This window comes from Somniosus microcephalus, chromosome 5 (assembly GCF_052327205.1).
Source record: "Somniosus microcephalus isolate GS21.2 chromosome 5, FLI_Smic_1.0, whole genome shotgun sequence".
NCBI classification, from domain to species: Eukaryota; Metazoa; Chordata; class Chondrichthyes; order Squaliformes; family Somniosidae; genus Somniosus; species Somniosus microcephalus.
This window is the reverse complement of record NC_140991.1, coordinates 39,032,738-39,046,036: the sequence shown is the minus strand read 5'-3', so window position 1 is coordinate 39,046,036 and position 13,299 is coordinate 39,032,738. Positions and strand designations below refer to the sequence as shown.

At 40.0% G+C, this 13,299-nt stretch overlaps 1 protein-coding gene across 4 annotated transcripts in view; it reads left to right on the top strand.

The window, feature by feature from the left end:
- Positions 1 to 13,299, top strand: part of lmbr1 (limb development membrane protein 1) — a 261,948-nt gene that overhangs the window by 141,343 nt on the left and 107,306 nt on the right. For all 4 annotated transcript variants that reach the window (XM_085987540.1, XM_085987538.1, XM_085987539.1 and 1 more), the window contains 2 exons: positions 664 to 740; positions 3,556 to 3,633. In XM_085987540.1, the coding sequence (XP_085843666.1) occupies positions 664 to 740; positions 3,556 to 3,633 (155 nt within the window). The remainder of the gene's footprint in view (positions 1 to 663; positions 741 to 3,555; positions 3,634 to 13,299) is intronic.

Here is a 13,299-nt window from a genome sequence, read left to right as displayed (position 1 = left end):
GCTGTTTGCTTAAAATATTGTATAGTATATATTCCACTTTTAAACAAATAGTTGAATATTTCTGGGAAATTGGACTTTTACCACTAGATGGGTTTGGTGTGATGCTTCATCTTTGAAAGTAGCTTGGAAATTTTTCAAATGCTACATCTTCCTCAGGAATTACATTGCATGTTTTAGGAGAGGGGATGGAGGAGATTTGTTGCAAATTTAGTTTCTCCCTTGTACAGTATAACACTTTGGTGAGAAGAGCATGTGAGCACGTGATGAAAATAGTTTACTGAAGAAGCCTACATTGCAAGATGTAAAGTAGCAAGTGGTAAAGCAATGGAACTCCTACATTCCATACTCAAGCTGTCACTAGAGTCTTGAACATCAGTATGTGTTTAAATGGAGTCCAACTTGGCTAAATGTGTGCTGTAGAAATGTTAAACTTTTATTTTTACATTTTTTTGTTTTGGACATTGGTTCTCAAATTGAAAGTATTTAAGCATCACATTGTCATTTTTTTTGTATAATGTTTGAGTTTATTACTGCACGGCTTTAATAAAATAAGGAAATAGCTCTTCTGTTGTATTATTTTTTACAGTACATAAATTGAGTTTAAAACTGAGCATCCCAGTATGAACTGTATTTTTCTCTGTTCTTGTGTTTTCTTTTTGTAAGAGCGACGCAAGAAAGCTTCTGCATGGGAAAAAAATTTGGTTTATCCTGTTGTCATGCTGACACTACTCTCTGGAACGGTAAGCTGCTTTTGTTGAAATTTATTCCAGTTAGTGGAAGTGTTGGTTTATTCCCAGTTATTTTTGAATGCAGGTATCAATAGTATAGCTTTCAAACTCTAAATATAATCTATTCCAAAGTAAATGAAGAATAATCATCATTTTCACTTGATATGAAACAAAGATGACCAGCACGGTGCACTGATTTATACAGGTGTAATCGGCACATTGATCGAGGCTTTCCAGCTTTAAAAAGTGTTACTTTAATGGGAGCCATGATGGCAGGTTGGATGAGAAATTATGGCCACAGTTCCTCACATTTAGGAATTAGGTTTCAGTTCATGTCACTTTCAAAGCGGTTGCTTGCTGGTCCTCTCTCTCAACTACAAATGTGGTATGTGGATACCCAGAGTAAAAAATACTGACCATTTCTGATGGCAAGATTAAAACCTTTCAGTGATTATTCTTCAAAATCTGTTGATAAATCTCCCCTGACGGTTGAATTTATCCAGTGAGTAGCTGAGACATTCAGATCGGGATTGATCTGTCTATACTGTGGGTTACGTGGTCTCAGCTGGAGTGGCTCTAAAGCTGCTGCAATCAGCCTCAGCACCCCTGGGTCAGGGAGCAGAAAGTTGGACAGGGTCTGGTGACCACTACCTGAAATACACGTCTGTGAACTTCAGATGAAAAGATTGGGCTCAATCATGATGTCCGACACAGTAGAATGACTTAGTCATTCACTGAAAGCTCACGCGAGAAATGGCCACTTGGGTGAGGTACCAGTGGGTGCCTAGGCATTTGTGGAACTATACCCTTGTAAGGAGTCAAAATTTCAAGAGGGGATGTGAAAATATTGGCGAGGGAAAATAATTTTTTTTTTAAAATCTGTGTTACTTCAAAAAAAATTCATCTCTTATTTTAAATGGTTATGCTGTACTGGCAAGTGCGTCTAGACAGGGATTGCTGGCATGTTATTTGACTCTGAAAGCATCACAGCAGAGCCAATTCCTGTTTTACCCAATATCCACACACAAGCACTTCTGAAAAGTGGTAAGTGGCTAATGATTAGCTGGTTATCTATTAAAAAATTGCACATGGCGTGTGCTGCATTAAGTGTGTAGGGTACTATTTTTAAAAATCCAGTCTCGAGCTTTTTGGATGGGCTTAAATAATGAATTTAACCTAACTAATTGACTGAAATAAAGATTAGCACATAACACACAGAAAAGCAAGTGCTGCAGTATAAATTGCATAATTTATTTTTTTCCCCAAGTAGTCCAGCTGCCAACATGGATATGTCGCTATGTAAATATTATTTTTTTTAACATGAAATAAATATTTAACACTAATATTAAACTATCCATGAAACCAATGTTTGGCCATACAAGAAGCTTCCTCTGAAGAGTCTGACCTCTCTCTGCAACTTGAGGCTTGAATTCTGTTTTAGTCACAAAGCTGGAGATTGCACCTGAGCCTTGGTGCTGGGTACTTCCAACTTCTGTGAACAAATTTTGTATCTTTAGGAGAGATGCAACATAGAAGTTTTTCCACCCTGCTTCTGTGGAACTATAATACTTAGTGCACCAAGACATGCCACTTCACATAATATCCAGGTAGAAAGTGTCTTTCAACTGGCATGGGGAGTTGAAGCTCCTGGCGATAAGGTTCTGTGAGAGATGCATCATAGAAATTGTCATTTTCACTGTGCTTCTGTGAAACTGCCCAAAGAGCACCTTGGCAACCTGTCACACAACAAGGTAGAAAATTTACAGATTTATTTTCATTGTCACGATTTCTGCTAGTGGCTGTTCTGTGCCTATTTATTTTTTCAAATTATTTTTTGTCAGCACCAAAATCAGTTGGTGCTATAAGCAAGGGTGAGGCTTAAAATAACAAATTAAAAATCATGGTAGGGATGCCCCTAACAATATTCTGATGGCGAGTGGGCTGATGACCGAGGGTTTAAGAGCCTCTCTCTCGCTCGACAGCTAGCATTGAATTTCAGTCACACTGACAAGCTGGCAGGATCAAAGTCAGTACAAGATAATTATCTGTAAATTGTCAAAATAAAAATGTGATTTTCCATTAAATTGTGGTGTCCAGTTACAGCAGTTGTGTGTTTCATCCTTCAGGCTCAGTTATCAGAAAAGTTGAATTGTTCTTGCATAGCAAGTAAAAATGGCCTGTCTAATCCTCGCTGTGAAACTAATTCAACTATCACCTATAAATAAAAGGAAAAAACACACATAATTTGAAATAAAAAGGAAAAGCAGAAAATTCAAGAAAAATTAAAATTTTTGGTAGAAAATCAGTCAATTCCTACAAATTAAATCGTCTTTCATTATAATTTACTAGCATCAGTTTATCAAGAATTCTTCATTTTATTCTCTAAATTTAGTATATGTGAAAGGGTGGTTTAGATTAATTTAGAAAGCTGGATGTTGACTATTAGGGTATTACCAGATTCAGTGTTGAAAAAGATGGAAAATGTCAATAATAAAATGAACCTTATTTTATATTCAGCTTTGTTACCTAGCTTATTGCATGATGAAAAAGAATTAATATTGTAAATGTTTTACAACTCCGTGTAATATTCCCCAGTTTTGTTTGTTAGGATTTAAAGCTACATCATATTTCACTGTAGTGAAGAAATATATAAGTTTGGATTTATAAATTTGAAATTTGTCATTTTATTGGCAGAATCAAATTTTACTTATTCACAATGTGAACTTTCTTAGTATACAGTAAATATTCCATGTTTAATGGAGGGAAGAGATCTATAAAGGTATCAATTTTTTTACACACTTTCTTAAGATCAAATTATGTCTTGCAGACAATCTCTGTCCTCTTGGTTGCTTTCAATATACTGGCTCTGTTGGTGGATGAAACTGCAATGCCCAAAGGATCACAGGTAATGACCGGCCGCCCTTCTGTTTTAAAAGCTGTCGTCTTGAAATCCAAGCAGTTAAACATTATGCAGATTTTCTTTTATTAACTGCAACTTTTGCTTCATCTTGTCGTCTTTTCTACTGTTTTCAACCTTGTAGCATCCTGTTGCTTGGCCTTTCAAGTAGGTTCTTGTCAAAAATAAATCCAGGACTTAAAAAAAAAAAAAAAAAATAGTAGTCTGAATACTCGGGTGATTTTGTTTTTGTTTTAAAGTGTATTCATTATATGGTCCAGTGATACAGTTGCTATATGTTCAGACTGATTTTCATGCATTCACGTGAGCAGGGTTGCAGACAGTAACTTAACGATGCAAACCCTATAGCAGTCAGCAGGGAGAACTCAATACACTGAAACAGTTTGAGAGAGGATGCTCACTCTGCTGAGTTTAGAAATCAGAGTGATTAGACTAACAACAGTGAGCTCTGTACCATCGAACTGGCTTAAGACTGGTTTTAAACTCCTGATGCATTTGAATTTACAGCTGAATAACAACGTTTTTTTTTGGAATTATGGTTTTCATTGTCTGTAAATTGTTCCTATTTATATCTGCTGTTGCAGCAAGATAAGAGGGAAAAAAACTGGTATATATTCCTCATCTTCTTGCTAAGTAGAAGAAGAAAGAGCTTGCATTTATATACTACCCTTCACTACCTCAATGTCCCAAAGAGTTTTACAGCCAATGAAGTACTTTTGAAGTGTAGTCACTGTTGTAATGTAGGAAATCTAATACACATGTACCTAGATAATAGTAAGAGAATTGTATCCAAGGCTTCTTCGACAGCACCTCCTAAACTCACGACCTCAACCATCTAGAAGAACAATGGCAGCAGGTGCATAGAAACACCACCACCTGCAAGTTCCCCCCCAAGTCTCTCACCATCCTGACTTGGAAATATATAGTCGCTGGGTCAAAATCTTGGAACTCGCCACCTAACAGCACTGTGGGAGTACCTTCACCACACAGACTGCAGCGGTTCAAGAAGGAGGTTCACCACCACCACCTCGAGGGCAATTAGGGATGGGCAATAAATGCTGGCCTTGCCAGCGATGCCCACATTTCATGGATGAACAAATAAAAAAAATACTTCCGAACTAGTTACCTTGGTCAGTTTAGAAAGAACTTGCATTTATAAAAAGCTTTTCATGTCCTCAGGACATCCCAAAGCTCTGCGCAACCATACTTTTGAAATGTAGTCACTATTATAATGTAGGAAAACATAGCTGCTAATTTGTGCATAGCAAAGATCCATAAAACAGCAGCGAGATAAACGATCAGATGATCTGTTAGTGGTGTTGGTTGAGGGTTAAGTGTTGGTCAGGCCAGCTTAGTAACACTATTCTTGACTAAAGTTTCAAGTTCCAGTCACAATTTATTGGTGTGAGCACTGCAAATCTTCAAATGTTTTCTATTTACATAGTATGTACAGCACAAAGAGGCCATTCGGTCCAACTGGTCTATGCCGGTGTTTATGCTTCACACGAGCCTCCTATCCTATGTCATCTAACCCTATCCCCATAATTACAAGTAGAGAAACTTTTTTTTTAAATATCCTTGGTTTTGCATCAAGAATTCAAAAGCAAGGAGGTAATTTTGAACTTGTACAACATCCGAGGTTGAGCCACAGTTCTTGGCACTCCATTATAAGGATAAAAAGCAGTAGAGAAACTGCAGCATAAATTCAGTAGGATGTTACCAAAGGTGAAGGCTTTGATCGACTTGAAAATAGACAAACATTAAATTGCTTTTAACCTGTTAACAAGCAGTTAAGTGGCTATAATCCTCTTCCCGCCACTAGGTGTCGGGTCCATGTGCAAATCGGGGACCCGACACTTGGGAAGGTTGTTTGGAGGCAGGTTGACGGCGAGTTTCTGACCTGCTGGCAAAATCGCAAAGATTGACAGATGTCCCACCCCCTGAGCGCCGGCAAAATTCCAGCCCAAGAATCCACCAATTGGCCAAATCCCACAATCCACCCCCCAGTTCTGCCAAACCTCAAGTTACCCCTGCACATTGATGCCAAACCAAATGATCACCCATGCTGCCAATCCCAGCAGCCTTACCGCAGTGCTGCCAAACTCCAGGATTCCTACCCCAATTTTACCCACATCCAGGGCAATCCCGCAGTGCTACCAAAACACAAGATCACTCTGTAGCTGAACCCCACTCCCTCAACCTAGATGTCTAACTCCAATATGTTGCATACCATCTTGCTATGTATTTTCAGTTTTAAAACAAGCAAGGGATAAAAAACAATCTATACATGGATGTAAATACATACATACTATAGTAATTACCATTAATTAAGGTTCAGACAGCATTGTAGAATTCAATCCCCAAAGCAACAGTAAAATCCTGCAATGCCACTTCATATCAATACAATTTGACTTAATCAGTCATTGTAAATCAGTGGGTCTGGTGTTATCTACTACATAGCATAATTGTTCAAAAACAGCATATGCTCCGACTCACCATGAGCAGCACCACAGGGAATCTATTATATGACATCACTTTAAGGCTAACTATCGACAAACTGTAGCGAAGAAAAGTTTTGCATGGAATTCAGTTCGGCAGTTTTGTGGAAGGTAAATTACTGACAAATAAAACTTGCTGCAATAGTAATAATTGTTAACTTAGAAGTATGGATTCATTGTCCACTAAAAATTCTTCAGCATTTGCCAAAGTTTAGCAAGGCTGTGTAGTAATCAAATATATTCAACTTTGTCCAAATGTGATTGAGTTCATAATCCTTAATAATTTCAAAACCTTGGTTACTTCAAAAATTAATCATATATAGACATCAAATAATGCTGAACAATGCAGCATATCAATAAGGGGCACACAGAATGAATTCATGAGGAGGGTCATAAAGAAATTGCATTTTTATCTATTTGGAGATTTTCAAAGATATTACCAACATGGTTGAAGGGGAATATAATAGCAAAATACTGCGGATGCTGGAAATCTGAAACAACATCAGAAAATGTTGGAAACACTCAACAGGTCAGGCAGCATCGCGGAGAGAAACAGAGTTAACGTTTCAGGTCGATGTCCCGTTGAAGGGGAAGTTGGATTAAGTGTTGGCCTTGTCTCAGTGGTAACACTCTTGCCTCTGACTCAATGTTATGGGTTCAAGTCCCACTCCAGAGAATTGAGCACATAACCCAGGCTGACACTCCAGAGCAGTGCTGAGGGAGTGCAGCACTATTGGAGTGCTATATTTACGATGAGACGTTAAACCTCTCCGGTGGATGTAAAAGAACCCATGGCACTATTTTGAAGAAAAGCAGGGGAGTCCTGGCCAACATTTATCCCTCAACCAACCTCAATAAAACAGATTATCTGGTCATTTATCTCATTGCTGTTTGTAGGACCTTTCTGTGTGGAAATTGGCTACCACGTTTCCTACATTGCAACAGTGACTACATTTTAAAAGTAATTTATTTGGCTATAAAGCACTTTGGGATATCCTGAGATTGTGAAAGGTGCTATATAAATGCAAGTTCTTTTTTTCTAATATAAACTTATATTTTGGGACAGCTTTTGGCAAAGTTCCCATTGGCTATCAATGGTTAAGGGAAGGAAAATCATAGAAAGTTACAGCACGGAAGGAGGCCATTTTGGCCCATCGTGTCTGCGCTGGCCAACAAAGAGCTATCCAGCCTAATCCCAGTTCCCAGCACTTGGTCCGTAGCCCTGCAGGTTACCGCATCCCAAGTGCACACCCAAGTACTTTTTAAATGTGGTTAAGGTTTCTGCCTCCACCACCCTTTCAGGCAGTGAGTTGCAGACCCCCACAACCCTCTGGGTGAAGAAATTTCCCCTCAAATCCCCTCTAAACCTTCCACCAATTACATGAAATCTGTGCCCCCTGGTTTTTGACTCCTCTGCTAAGGGAAATTGGTCCTTTCTATCCACTTTATCGAGGCTCCTCATAATTTTATACACCTCAATAAGATCTCCCCTCAGCCTCCTCTGTTCCAAGGAAAACAAACCGAGCCTATCCAGTCTTTCCTCATAGCTAAGATTCTCTACTCCCAGCAACATCCTTGTAAATCTCCTCTGTACCCTCTCTAGTGCAATCACATCTTTCCTGTAATGTGTTGACCAGAACTGCACGCAGTACTCTAGCTGAGGCCTAACTAGTGTTTTATACAGTTGAAGCATAAGCCCCCTGCTCTTGTATTCTGTGCCACGGCTAATAAAGGCAAGCATTCCGTATGCCTTCTTAACCACCTTATCTACCTGGCCTGCTACCTTCAGGGATCTGTGGACATGCAGTCCAAGGTCCCTTTGTTCCTCTACACTACTCAGTGTCCTACCATTTAATGTGTATTCCCTTTCCTTGTTAGCCATCCCCAAATTCATTACCTCGCACTTCTCCGGATTGAATTCCATTTGCCACTGTACTGTCCACCTGACCAATTTATTGGAAATATGATATGGGAGGTTAAGTATTACACTGGATAGAAAAAGTCTTAAACAGGGTAGTCATAAAGGAGAACCTTTCAGGCTAGAAATGGGTGTGGAGCAGAACAGCGCCAGGGACCTGGGTTCGAATCCGGCCTCAGGTGACTGTCTGTGTGGAGTTTGCACATTCTCCCCGTGTTTGCGTGGGTTTTCTCCGGGTGCTCCGGTTTCCTCCCACAGTCCAAAGATGTGCGGGTTAGGTTGATTGGCTATGATAAAAATTGACCCTTAGTGTTAGGGGGATTAAATACATGGGGTTACGGGGATAGGGTGGGATATGTGTTGGTGTAGGGGTTACAGGGATCGGGTGGGATATGTGTCGGTGCAGGCTCGATGGGCCGAAATGGCCTCTATCTGCATTGTGGGGTTTGTGTGATCTGTGATCTCGAGGAATGGGCTCAAGGCAGAAGGGTCGAGAACCAGAGGACACAGACTTAAGGTGATTGGCAAAAGAACCAAATGCGACGTAAGAAAAAACTTTTTTACGCAGCGAGTGGTTAAGAGCTGGAATGCACTGCCTGAAAGGGTGGTGGGGGCAAATTCAATCACTGCTTTCAAAAGGGAGTTGGATACATATCTGAAGGAAAGAAATTTGCAGGGCTACGAGGAAAGGGCGGGGGAGTGAGACTAGCTGAAGTGCTCTTGCAGAGAGCCGGCACAGGCTCGATGGGCTGAATGGCCTCCTTCCATGCTGCAACCATTCCATGATTCTATAAGGGCCTTGTTTGTGCATGTGTGATAACACGCACTTTGTCCTGTACCAGGCTTTGTTGCATTTTTATTTACTTGCACTGGGTGTTGCACTTTTTAAAAATCTGCTTCCACTTCAGCGTAACACTTTTTGATTCACTCGGGTTTCATATTCTCTTTTATGTAAAGTTCATATTTCAAATGTTGTATTCAGTTACTCAAAACTCAGTAGCTAAGACATGCAATCAAGCACAGCAGAACCTCAACCAATGAGAGCACAAAAAGCAGATTTATTTCAGCTGCAACCAATCAAAACTCAGTGACTACAACACTGAGAAAATCAAAATCAATCAAATCACTCAAGATAATTGTTGGAAAAAAGGTTAATCTTCATTTTTTTCCCTCTACTAGCAACCTGTACATAGTTACATTCAAATATATTTTCAAAAATTCAAGAAATATTTTAACTTGTTTCTAAAATTGCTCAATGCATAGTTGCCAGAAATGCAACTATTAAGTTCTGCCTCCTGAGGCCTATCTTCAGCCTGGGGCTCAAATTTCTGGCCCAACCATATTAGTGCACCATGACCAACCTGTCTTGCCCTGTTTCCCACCCATGCTAACCTGCTCCAACTCAACCTGACCCCCACCTCCGGCCCATAGTTCCACCCCTCTGCCAACCCATTTTTAGTCTTTTGGGGACCACTGTGAAGCTGGTTTCCAGCACCCGCTGCGCTTTTTGTCTATTTGCTGACTGCATACAGTATAAGTGTCTTTACATTAAAAACTAGCTTTAACCTGGCATTGTGCCTTGAGACACTAGAAATAGGTGTTAGGGGATGTGGTGTGGGGGTGGGTGGTGAAGGGAGGATGGAAAATCAGGAATCAAGGCTGGCACAACTCGGAAAGTCCAGACAGGGGAGTAATTCTCAGCCCACTTCCCCATCCCGTTCCCCTCCCCCTTCCCTACCCCATGACTGGCAGTACTCGGGACCATGACCGCATGTTCTCATACGTTGGGATCACCACTCCCCAGGTTCTTATCAGTGTGCCAAACCCTGGAACTCCTCGTGTTCCCAAACTCATCTGGGAGTGGGGCCTTCCCAAGTGCTAATAGGCCCTAGAATCTTTGCACTGCTACCAGATGCTGGACTCACGTCGCCCACTGAGTGCTTTTATTATTTGGTCTTGCTGCAACATCACTGAGCCTCCAATTGTGATGTAGTGTAGAACATGTCTTGGTGATTCCCCCCCCCCCCATCTCCACGTTTATTTCAAGAAATCAAATATTATAGAAAAACTGACACAATTTACAGTGCAGGCATGAAAAAAATCAAAGTTATCCAAACTGTTGTATTACAAAAGAGAAAGATTGTGCACTCATTTTCATACTGGCGTATATTCCCAACAGATAATATACATTGAGACACGAATAAACCATTTAGGCCCTCGAGCCATTCAATTAGATATTCAACAGAGGTATATTGAGTGCAATTCTAATAAACTGATTATGGAAAACATGCCATTGCCAACAATGAAGATGATTCAAAGTTTCAGGAGTTTATGATTTGAGGAAAGGTTAAGTGGGACAAGTCTTTCTTGGAAAAAGGGAGTCTGCAAAGTTATGGAAAGCAATTGAAAAAATTGACGTTGGTAAATTGTTCAATATGGCGAAGTTTTCAATTAATGGGGAGAGAAGCTAAAAGTTCCTAAGGGAGGAAACCAACATGGGACATTTTCACCCAAAGGGTAATTGAACTGTCGAACGAGTCACTTGGATAGAACATTGAAAGAGGCCGTTGTAAAAAATATTTCATGTGTGAAAATAGGGCAAGCTTGTTGCCTTTCTGTTTTTAACACACACTATTTTTATTAAATGATTCAAAGCTAGTGTTTAATTTCACAGGTCACGTGTAACTTCTGTGGAAAATTTATATCACAGAAATGAGTTACATGTATGATTTTTTAAGTATCTTGAAGCAAATAATACTGTTGATAATTCATTTAAGCAGTTAAGATTATCTGTCAGATAAACATAGTAAATGAAGGCCAATGTGCATAATATTGAGAGCACAAATATATATTTCATTGCATTGGGACCAATTAAGCATCTCATAGAAACATAGAAGATAGGAGCAGGAGTAGGCCATTCGGCCCTTCAAGCCTGCTCCGCCATTCAATGAGATCATGGCTGATCATCCAAATTCAGTACCCTGTCCCTGCCTTCTCCCCATATCCCTTGATCCCTTTAACCTTAAGAAATATATCCAACTCTTTTTTGAATATATTTAATGAACTGGCCTCCACTGCCCTCTGTGGCAGAGAATTCCACAGGTTCACCACTCTGGGTGAAGAAATTCCTCCTCATTTCAGGCCTAAATGGCTTACCCCTTATCCTTAGACTATGACCCCTGGTTCTGGACTCCCCGGCCATCATAAACATCCTTCCTGCATCTAGTCTGTCCAGGCCTGACAGAATTTTATAGGTTTCGATGAGATCCCCTCTTAATCTTCTAAACTCCAGTGAGTATAAGCCCAATCGACACAATCTCTCCTCATATGTCATTCCTGCCATCCCAGGTATCAGCCTGGTGAATCTTCGCTGCACTCCTTCCATGGCAAGAACGTCCTTCCTCAGGTAAGGCGACCAAAACTGCACACAATACTCAAGGTGCGGTCTCACCAAGGCCCTGTACAACTGTAGCAAGACATCCTTGTTCCTGTACTCGAACCCTCTTGCTACGAAGGCCAACATACCATTTGCCTTCTTAACCGCCTGCTGCACCTGCATGCTTACCTTCAGCGACTGGTGCACAAGAACACCCAGGTCTCTTTGCACTTCCCCTTCTCCCAATCTATTGCCATTCAAATAATAATCTGCCTTCCTGTTTTTGCCACCAAAGTGGACAACCTCACATTTATCCACATTATAGTGCATTTGCCATGTTTCTGCCCAATCACCCAACCTGTCCAAATCGTACTGGAGTTTCACGACATCCTCCTCACAGCTTACCCTCCCACCCAGCTTTGTGTCGTCTGCAAATTTGGAGATATTACATCCAATTCCCTCGTCCAGATCATTAATATATATTGTGAACAGCTGGGGTCCTAGGACCGATCCTTGCGGTACCCCACTAGTCACTGCCTGCCACTCGGAAAACGACCCGTTTATTCCAACTCTTTGCTTTCTGTCCGCCAACCAGTTCTCTATCCAAGTCAATACCTTGCCCCCAATCCCATGTGACTTAATTTTGCAAGCTAATCTCTTATGTGGGACCTTATCGAAAGCCTTCTGAAAGTCCAAATACACCACATCCACTGGTTCTCCCTTATCTATTTTACCAGTTACATCCTCAAAACATTCTAGTAGATTAGTCAAGCATGATTTACCTTTTGTAAATCCATGTTGACTTTGTCCGATCCTGTCACTGCTTACCAAGTGCTCTGCTATTACATCTTTTATAATAGATTCTAGCATTTTCCCCACTACCGATGTCAGGCTTACTGGTCTATAATTCCCCGCTTTTTCTCGACCACCTTTTTTGAATAGTGGGTTAACATTAGCTACCCTCCAATCCATGGGTACTGTTCCAGAGTCTATTGAGTTCTGGAAGATGACCAGCAATGCATCTACTATTTCTAGGGCCGCTTCCTTAAGTACCCTGGGATGTAGATTATCAGCCATTGTATTTAATTCCTTTTTTAACATTATTTTCTAAACACCTCGAACAAAACAAAATCAACATTTTAATAAATAATGATGGCTGTAGAAAAATCTGTTGCATTTTGGTAATGGTAGGAAAAGAAGTACTTGGAAAGCTATTTGATTTAAATTACTTCTGATTGTGTGATTATGCAAGAAGTTGATCCTTTGGTACTATTAGTATGACCTGGAGATCGAGGCCAATTTTGAAAAATCCAACTTTGCAATCTCTGCTTTGGTCATGTTCAACATGATCTCTTATGACTCAAGATTGATCTAGATGAGAGGGGCCATTCAGCTCATCTCAGCTTAAATTATCCATCTAGAGTAAAGAAAAACCTGCTCCATCACATGATTCTGTGTGGATGAATTTCATAGTGTACTGTTCGGGTTTGTTTGTTTTATAGAAAATAGAGGCCAATATCCAATCTATCGTTTGTATACTTCAAAACTGTGGCTTATTATGTGGTCTTGTCTTGAAGTTTGAATGATACATGGCATCATATTTAACTTAAACAATGTTTTTGTTTCAGCAAGTGTTTCAACTTTTTTATTTTAAAACCTTCTGAAATGTTTACTGAATGTTCTTTAGAAAAAAAATCAAAACTGTCCCTTCAAAATCGGAAGTTATAAATAGCATTAGAATGGTGAAATTATTTCGAAATTGAGGTTACTCTGTGACGTTTTAAATTTTCATGAAATATATAAATATTCCAAATACGCTGCAACATAATTTTTTTTTAAATGCGTTGGTAAGAGATGAGATG